The 10,373-nt window shown below is 37.6% G+C and overlaps 1 protein-coding gene across 1 annotated transcript; it reads right to left on the minus strand.

Annotated features, from left to right (window-relative positions):
• Window positions 1-300: 300 nt before the first annotated feature.
• LOC132606678 (isocitrate dehydrogenase [NAD] regulatory subunit 1, mitochondrial) lies at window positions 301-8,245 on the minus strand. Its single transcript, XM_060320274.1, has 4 exons — window positions 7,571-8,245; window positions 1,759-1,998; window positions 1,037-1,115; window positions 301-824 (listed from the first exon to the last, which is right to left on the minus strand). The coding sequence occupies exons 1-4, from the start codon at window positions 8,078-8,080 to the stop codon at window positions 550-552; spliced, it is 1,104 nt and encodes a 367-aa protein (XP_060176257.1). The 5' UTR covers window positions 8,081-8,245; the 3' UTR covers window positions 301-549.
• Between the last annotated feature and the right edge of the window lie 2,128 nt (window positions 8,246-10,373).

The raw sequence follows: 10,373 nt of genomic DNA on the forward strand, positions 1-10,373 counted from the left end.
TGAAATTATCAAATTTGCTTTCACCATCCACACTTCATTATGCTGAATCGAAATTGGAGCATACTTCATGGGGTTAAACTATTGGTATACAGCACCTTCTTTATCATTCAGTTGAGTCTCAAAAACTGCCTATTCTTGCGTAGACAGGGAGCAAAGACACCGCCTAGTATGATGGATTCGCGAAAATGGGTGAGCATCAGTTGTTCCTCAGGCAAATTAATGCTAAGCCATAAGAAAAGAACATCCATCTGGCGTTTCTTGGCACACAAATCATACGAAAAGTTATCCAGGAAGCCTATCTCAAGTTCAAAATTTGGTACCTCAAATTTATTAACCTTCGTTAACAAATACACGTTATTTATAAGAAATAAACGACTATAAGCTTGGAAATTTCTGTTTCTTGCTGTAATATTTCCACTTGGGAGATTCACATTATTTTGTGGAATATGCCCCTTGAAAGGCACGCTGAACAATCAAAGTCATCACAAGAATGATGAATTAAAAACATGATCATCTCGAGAACGGAAGAGATGAGAAGTGATTTTGAAGTTAGTCCAAATTTGCAAGGACAGCATCAGTGATTTCTTGGGTGGTGCAATTTCCACCAAGATCTTTGGTCATGTATTGACCTGATGCAATTACACGCCTCACTGCAGTCTCTAGTCTATCTGCAAATGAAGGAAACTGCAGATGTCTCAACATCATGGCTGATGAAAGAAACAAGGCAACTGGATTTGCCTTCTTTTGCTGTAGTATCTTCTCATTTCCTACATTTCCTGCTGAGGCACCTTGCTCAAACACAGCATGGTCAGCCCCCACATTGCCTAAAGCACAAGAAGCCAGTTTCTTCAGTCATATAATAAACATATTGTCATTTAGACCTTCAAGCTTTAAAGCAGCTCAAAAGATGAATGATCATTTCATGTCAAAATCAACCAGATAATCCTAGAGTAGAGGGGAAGAATGATGCAGGAAAACAACTATTGAAACATATCCGCATTAATTTAGGGAACAAATTCTGACTGTTTTAGTTTACCTCCTGGCATAACACCTGTGCCTCCAGCAATACCAGCTGCTGTATTTGCCACCAGATTTCCGTACAGATTAGGGGTGACCTGTGATATACAATTTCAAGTTCATATCCGGACTGGAATATTTAGTGACAACATAAATGCCAAGAAGAAACGCACACGTTGAACAGAAGAATACAACAGTAGGTCCCTGTCATACAGCAGTAAAGGTAAGGATTAGAAAATCTATTTTGTAAACTTCCATACTCATTAAGTTCCAGCAAGACGAAAGTGCAGTTCTATTTCCCATTTCAGCAACCTAAAGTATGAACTTCATCTTTTCCTTTGCTGAAACTCTCAATCCTCACATCACCCAAGACCCATACTAATATCAACAAAGAGAAAAATAAAAGGATAATTATGTTAAAAGGTCAACCAGCAATGTCGTTTTACTAGTCTATCATTTGATGCTTAATCTAGCAACCACCAGGGTTCCCCGGTCCTATACTCCGCGACTTGTATGAGAAGCTTTTTAGCTCTCTATCCCTGGCCCACTCCCCACCCCTAACCCCCAAAAAACCTTCCTTTTTGTCAGGATTAATAAAAAAAATGATCCAGATAGAGAAGAAACTGAGTACAGCTTTAACATCATGTGGCAAAACTCACCATGTCAGCAATCAAAAACCAAAGAAAAAGAAAACAATCAAGAACCAAAAAATAGAAAAGAGCAATTGGGCAAAACTTGTACCATAACATCAAATTGCTCAGGCTTTGATACAAGTTGCATGCAACAGTTGTCCACAATGATCTCATTGTACTTGATCCCAGGGTATTTGCTCGCAACCTCGCGACAAGACTCTAAAAATAAACCATCTGCAAGTTTCATGATGTTTGCTTTGTGCACAGCAGACACTACCTTGCGATTGTTGAGGTATGCATATTCAAAGGCATATTTAGCAATTCTTTCTGAGCAGAATTTTGTCATCACCTAGAAAATTCACATAGCAAAGATAAAAACAATAAGAATCTGAAAGAAAGAAGCTGTTGGACAACTCTTAAAGTTGAAATGGAGCGGCATCTGATAGTATAAAGAACTTGAGAAGAAAATAACCCTGCCTTATGGGAGTAGTTAAGATATATACTAGAAAGGGAAAGAAGCAAAGGGAAAACTTGGCCATAATGTCCTAGGGCTAAAAGCCGGGTGGGAATTAAAAATAAAAAGAGGGGAAGAAACTCTCGAGCACACAGGAAAACAAAAGTACATAGGGACCACCGAATAAGTACTCCGCAACAATGTAACTTGAGATAGGGAAATGGAAACAAAATGTCCCAGGTTGGAAGTTGCAATAGTGAGACAAACAAAGTTTATATGGAAATATTGCAAAAGATGATGGCAGTTGACAATTCGTAATATCCTCTAAAAGCTAAGCACGACCTAGGTCCTGACCTAATGAATATGCTACTAATCACGGGAAGTGACACAATCTACTTAGAAGAAAACTCTAGGTGAGAGCAATGGAGAAAGCTCACACCAGATCTTAGGTAAAAAGACTAGCGGTTGATTTGTACATCAATATTAAATTCAGCTGTGCAATTAAGCTGTGTTGCAAACTACTTTTTTTTTTTTTAATGACTGAGAAATCCGTCTAGGATTAAGATAAACTGCAGCCCTTGAAACTTGGGGATAATGGGCCCACCCCTCTACCCTTCTCCACTTAAATACCAGGCTTAGTTCACATGGCGCAGGGCTCGAACTTATGACCTAAGTCACAAGTCCCTTAACCTTTGCCACTTGAACTAAACCCTAGGTGCCTGTGTTGCAAACTACTTAAAAAAAGCTGGATATGTTAACTGGTTCAGATATTATATCATTTAGATAATCTTAGAATATGCTATACTTGAACTAGTTCTTTTCATTACAACACGGACTATTTTCACAGCCATCTCCGGCTGTGCTGCACAGAATATGTAAGACGCTGGTTAATGACAGAGAAACTTATTTTTTGGGCCTTAACATAAAAATTTTGACAAAAAATGGTGAAAGCAGAGTATGTTCAGAAGATAAAAGTGAGAAAGGAACTCTTGAAGAACAACAGAGAAACCCAAAGGCATAGGTTGTTCATACATTACCAAGAAAGAAGTACGGCAGAACTATACACTTCTTAACATTGAATTGGACAACGAACAAAAGTATATGCGAGCAACTTCTATAACAGGAGATTGGCACATTATTAAGAAAGACGAAACACTAGCATTTTCCCATCGAATCTTTTCAATAGGAGAAGTGCAATAGACCCCCTTCAACTGTTTAAACTAGCGGCAACTTACTCACGTCCACTCTATACAATCTTTTTGTAACTACCTCTTTAAAAAAATAACAAGTCTACCTTTAGTTAGTTTCAATACAGCAACCATTTAGTTAGTACCTCTTCTTGGCAATTGCTCAAGCTCTACCATAGCAGGAAAACCCCTCCCCCTCCTTAAGATCAGCTTTTTGAAGGTCCTCCTCCTTCTTCCCAACCCCCCTCCCCACAAAGACAAAACTAATGCTACCGGTAGACTCTTTTTTATCACCTTCATAGAATAAGCACATTCGTGTGACTATAAGTTCCTCCATTCTCTTCCAACACACCCATTGGCTTTGCTGATATGAATTGTTCAGTGTTAATTTACATGCTTTTTGATCCACAATTACTTCACTGCAAAATAACATTCAGAAAAGGAAGAAAGCTTTCTGGTGAAGCAGAAAGGGAAAAAAGAAAATATAAACTATTATTTTCTTGTTTTCCCTTTAAATCTTAGAGCTGTTTATTGAAAATCCAAAATTTACTCATTCAAAGAAGCACATACAAACTTTACCCTCCACTTTCAAACAGAATTGAAGGAGAGGCAGGTTGCTACTTGTTCTATGCTCCCTCCATCCCGAATAATGTGACACTCTTTCCTTTTTAGTCAGTCCCCAAAAGAACGACACCTTTCTATATTTAATAACAATTTAACTTTAAACTTTCCATTTTACCCTTAATGAGATGATTTATAGCCAGCCAAATATTTATGTCTTGTTTTGGACCACAAGTTTCAGAAGTATTCATTTCATTCTTAAACTTCGTGCCCAGTCAAACACTTTCATATAAATTGGGACGGAGAGAGTAGTTATTAAGGGGTTTTAACGAAAAAGATACTCCCAATGTTCCAATATATATGACACTCTTTTATTAATTTTTCAATGTTTCAAAATGTTAGGCACCATTCCATTTTTTTATACAACTTTCAACTATTAAGAAGTCGAATCCATTAAGCTATTCAAACTTTAAACTTTGATTTCTCCATCACAATAAGTTCTCAACCATTACTTAAATTGTTTTACCCATGATATATGTTGGCACCTTATCTTGAGATCGTACCTATTGAACACCTTAAATTGTCAAATGCGTTTATTGAGTAGGCAATGCTTACATGGAATAACACGTATTCTCCACTACTTCTGAGCGCGTAGAGTGACTTAAGTTTTATTTAATCGTGTATATCTTTTGCAGGTGTAGAGTGGATACAAAGATATGTCACTAGAATAAGTTAAAAAGAAGAGAAAAACAACTATTTCATTTTAAAACTTCTTTTTCCTCCTTTCTTCTCTTCTTCTGCCATTTCTTGGCCATTACCCTTTCATTTTTCTTCATCTCTAACAATACATCTCAGTTTTCACTCCCTTGAGATACACTCTCAGGAAAAACAACATTGCGTTTATACCTTTACAACTCTATCACTCATACACCCTCAAAGAGACCCATCATAGATTTTACCCCTTCTCTCTGTTTAATTATTTTCTCACACGTGCTCTCGGTTCACTAGACACATAACTGACAACGTAAAGTGTTCAATAGGTACAACCCTAAGATAAGGTGTCAAAATGAAATATTATGCTAAGTTTGAGCCTTGAGGGGCCTTCGATGTACTTGGCCAATAATATATAAGCCAAAATAACATCTTAATCTACATGTCTACCATCATATAAAATGAAACAAACGAACTATATAGTTTAAGGAAAAGTTGCCACAAAAAAATAAATTGGGGCCTGCATGGTACTTCCCTTCTTATTAACAACATTTGCAGAAAAATGACTCAACTAGATAAAAAGTTTAACTTTTCAATCTTAATATCATAAAAATGCACCTCATGGTTTCATTATGTTTAAAATGAAAATCACCAGAATAGTTTAACACGACCTTTTCCTCATCTACCAATCAACCTACCTGAACAGTGTGTGGTCATACTTTTTTTTTTCGAAGGTCGTGCCGAGATGATCTATGGTGTTCTTTTTTTTTTTTTTTTACTGGAGATGATCTATGGTGAATCATATTACAGCCACCTATTTAATGGAGGTGACTGAAGACCCTTATGTATCTAGAGCACCAGAAAGAGCAGGCGTGTAATGGAATTCTCAAGATCACCATAACAAAATAGATCTTATCATATATTTTCCTTACTTGCATCTTTACAAGGGTAAGAAAGTAGATACACAAAAAAAGAAAAAAATCAGAACAATCTTATCTTCCCTGGTCAACAAACTACACCAAATTATTCAACAAATCAAGCAGGTGAATTCAAAGCCATCTTGACCATGCAACGCTATGACTCTCTAAGTTTCACAACCATCCCAGTGGGTCAGACACTCTTGACTGAGCAACCACAGATGATAGTTAAGAATTAGGACAAACCAAGTGTTGAACTCTAGAGGCCTAACCTCAGTTATTTTGAATTTTATTTTCACTGAGAATCTGTAATGACTGTTGAAGACTTTTCCTCTAGCTTGTGATAAGTGTCAATGTGACGGTTTGGCGCAGGTGAGAAGAACTACTTGATCAGATACCATTAGGATGGTGTTTACTATCATTTTGCAGTTAAAAACAAATCAATTACATGCGAAGAGCAGCAGAATGCAATTTTCTCTGATTTCTTCATTGCAGCAGGACCTACAACTAAGGCTATATGGCCATCAACAGAACTTTGTTCTAGGTTGGTAAACATTTTGGTCTCCATCCTAAATTGTAAAAACACAGTTCCTTTTGTTGCAGGAGTAGCAGAACCAGGTGCTCAGAACTGTGTAGACTTTTTTGGAGAATCTTTAAGGTCTCTTTAGACTTTTCCTCCAACTTCTTTCAGAACGGTCTTGATAAGATAGTTACCTCCATTTAAGGTTGTTTAAAAGGGTAATAAACAGTATGATAAAATACTTTCTTTGGTCAATGCCAAACCTTAGCAAGTTTGGGGCTGAACTCAGCCGGTGTACAATTTGAAATCCTACTAAGATGGGGATTTGTGTCTTAAAATCCAGGAGGAGCAGAAATGATCTAAATCCAGAATGATTCTGGCTATCACATGACAAGGATAAGTATTAGACTAGCTGGATCTAAATCTTGTTAAGAGACAAGGTTATGCCTTCAATCTCCCTAACTTGGTTTTCTAGTTTTGCGCAAAACAGCATTAGGTGGGTAAGATATAGGATTCTTGTCTAAGTCGTGTGGATGTTAATATAATAACTTCTAGATTCAGGAAATAAAAGTAGGCAACTCTTATTACCCTCAACATTCAGTTGCATTAATTTACTTCAAAATCCAGTTGAAACCTTCTAAGTTTAGGTTCTTTTTTGTCTTCAATATCCGAGCCCCGAATTGCTCCATTTCCATTTGCTCTAGATGTCTAAGATAGCATTGATCCTGCTTAAAATAACATAGCACCAAACCTTCGGGTTTCTGTAAGAAAAAATAACTACTTGACAATGTGTGCCTATTATTCCAAAAACAATGATTCTACACGCCGACTTCACATTTGGAATAAAACCAAACAACCATTGATGGAAGCTGAGTGGCATCGATATCGTTGATCCTGTTTGAATAAACATAGCACTAAATCCTTCTGTTTTGTGTTAACAAAAATATTAACTACTCGACATTGCACGTACGTTATACCAAAAATAGCAATCCTACACACAGATTACACATACGGAATAAGCCAAACAATCATTAATGGAAACTGACCAGCATTAATGTGAAATTCAGAACCAAAAAAAAATAAAAATACTCCCTCTATCCCAATTCATGTGATACAGTTCCAATTTCGAGAGTCAAACTTCTTCATTTTGATTCGGACATACAATTTTTAAGCTCTTTGACAGATCAAGTTCTTTCCTTAACTGAACATTAAGAGGACTAACACCGCCACCAACCGGTGTTTTCAATCCTCTTTTTAAACAAACCTTATTCTTCCTAATTGATTCCATTACTTCCAGTGGGACACTCTTCATGTCGCCGTGTACGTCCTAACGTTCGAAGCATACGGGCGCATTTTTACGTAGTTATCAAAAATGAAAATTTTATTTCTAAAAACTTTAAAATTTCATGTCTGAATTCACGGACAAACTAAACAGGTTTGACTCTCGAAATCCAAGCAATGCCACGTAAATTGGGACATAGGCATCCTACAAACAGATATGGAATAAAGACAAACAACCATTAACATAAACTAGCCAGCATTAATATAAAATCCAAATAAAACAAAAGTACCTTGAGGCTCTCAACGACACCGGGAACAACCTCATGTTCCAATCCCGAATATTCCCCCTCAGTATTCTCTCTAATCACAACAATATCCACATTCTCATGGCGCGTAGGCAACCCTTTCAAGTTGAAACAATGAACAAGGGAAGCATACAGATCAAGCTCTTTCCTTAACTGCATATTAAGAGAACTAACACCACCACCAACAGGTGTCCTCAATCCTCCTTTTAAACAAACCTTATTCTTCCTTATCGATTCCATTACTTCCGGCGGGACACTCTTCATGTCTCCGTGCACGTCGTATCGCTCGAAGTATATAGGCGCGTGCATTGCGTCCATTACTTGTTCGACTGCGCCTGTTACGAGAGGTCCGATTCCGTCACCGGGGATTAGGGTTACGGCGCGTGGGGTTCCGTCGCCGGGTCGGGGCATGTAGGTGACGGATCGGGTGGGTGTTAAGGAACGGGGATTGGATCTGAGGAGGCGCTTGAGGAGGGGTAGGGTACGTTTGGCCATTGAGAATGGATTGATGGAGGTGACGTTTGACTGTTTGATTATTGGGGCATGGAAATTAGGGTGGAGGTGTTTGAGGAAAGGGAGAGAGAGGTGATGGAATTGACCAAAAGGGGAGAAAGGAGGAAATGTAGGCGAAAAGAAGAGTGACAAGTGACTGACGGCCCACGAGAGAGCAAGGCGGGGGGGGGGGGGGGTAGCGTCCACTAGCAATTTTAACGCCAGATACTTATTCCGTTATTGACGTTTGTACCTTTTTGACAAACATGATTAAGATTTATGTAAAACTTTTCCTAGAGTACCACTTGCAACAATTTCATGGGTGGTACTTAGAAAGCCACAATTTTAAGTGTACAAAGAACTTAAACGTAATGAAATAATTGAATCCGCGATTTAAGTAGCACAAAAAATAAAAAATTGAATTAAATTAGTGCAAAAAAAATTACATTAATAGTATTCACGCACGAAATTCGTGCGTGACCAAACTGCAAAATTGCACGTTGGGCCTTTTACGCGTGAATGGTGTCAACTGTTTTTTTTTTTTTTTTTTGCGTTACCTTACCTTTCCAATCACGTTTTTTCCATACTTTGGGCAAAGATTAGTCATGTTTTAAAATCTCAAAATATCAATATTTTATATAAAACTTAATATATTTTTTGCGTACAATAATGTCGGCTCATTACATCAAGTCCACCTAAACGTTTGGATCGTCGTTTTAGGGGTTCTAAAGTGCCCCGAAGCAAGTTTTGAAACTTGTAATATTTATAGGGTTTTGATTTAAGTGTTTTATTATATTTGAATGTACAATTTAAATATTTGATTTAATAATAATTCATCCAATACGAGAGGTTTATACTAATTAAAAAATAATTCATTCCATTTAATTACAATACTAATTCAAAGCAATACAATAACAAATTACAATAACAATACAATCTTCAAGTTCTAGAGGCTCTATTACTTCGAGACGTGTTTGTACTACCACGACCTTGTTGCCCACACGAACGCTTGTCATGGCCATATTGCTTACATATAGAGCACTTGCGAGAGTAAGTTCTTTCACTAACATCCATTTGATTGGGTCTACGACTCCGTGAGTTAATGCCCAATTTTCTAATGTAATCCTTGTTAGCAACCATCGAAAACGGCTCGTTTGGCCAATAAGCTTCATTACCAAGTGGGTGAAATTGGCCGGAATATGCTCTAAGGTAACTGTGGACCTTGTATTCCCCCGCCACATAATTTGTTACCGTTTTTCTCATTCTCTCGAAGCACTTGACAGCATGGGAATACGGCATGTGGTACGTTTACCACTTACCACAAGTGTATGTTCTTGTTGCCTCATAAACGGTATGCACGTTTCCACTCTTACCGTTGTAATAACCCGTCCTAACTTCATACACATGTTGAATTGGGTCATACTCGATCATTTGGTGACGCTCACATTTTTTTCTATAATGCTCCATAGTTTTGAAGGGCTTTGGCATCCATATCCCGTCGTCGGCTAATATCGCTCTGGCCTGCCTTGTCCTAACAACAAATCGCTCAACCACCTGCTTGAAAGTCATTCTCACCATTGCGGTGACAGGTAGTCCTCGAGCAGATTTCAGCAAGCCATTGAAAGACTCTGAGTTGGGTTTTCAGCCATCGATGGTGGTATGTGGTGGTGTATTGGTTCTTGTTGATTTTGGCTTTGAGGAATATTGTTGGTCATACCAACTTGAACATCGTCATCGTCTTCATCTTCATCATCGGTTACCTCAGCATTATTAGCTATTTCATCGTCATCACTTGATGATGACTCATAATAATTAGGAAAATCTTCATTATTAAGTGCATTCATCCTCCTATATGAAAAGTAACATATTTTAAATACCAAAATCATACATATATATAGATAAATTAATATCAAGGTGATAAAAAGGAATCCTTCCAGTAGTATCGGCCATTTACCCCACTTCCCTCCAGATTTCATCAAGTGGTCATGCTAGAGACATAAACAGTCATGGATTTACTGTTGTTCATAAGCACTGTCATGGTGTGGAGAATGATCAACTCCACCGAACTGAGAGGATTGACCAACATCCATTTTTGGTACCACTGGTGAGTTTTGAGAATAGTTTCTATAAAGATTTGAAAACTGGTTATTTACCAATTCATACAACAAACACATGCTACTACACGTAATAATAATATAAAAAATCCATATTTATCAATTTTCATTGTAAGCTTGATTAAATTGCTGGCTTAGATTTTCCAGCGGCACTTGACCACTCAAAATGTGTCCATAAGAAC

This window comes from Lycium barbarum, chromosome 8 (genome assembly GCF_019175385.1).
Source record: "Lycium barbarum isolate Lr01 chromosome 8, ASM1917538v2, whole genome shotgun sequence".
NCBI lineage: Eukaryota > Viridiplantae > Streptophyta > Magnoliopsida > Solanales > Solanaceae > Lycium > Lycium barbarum.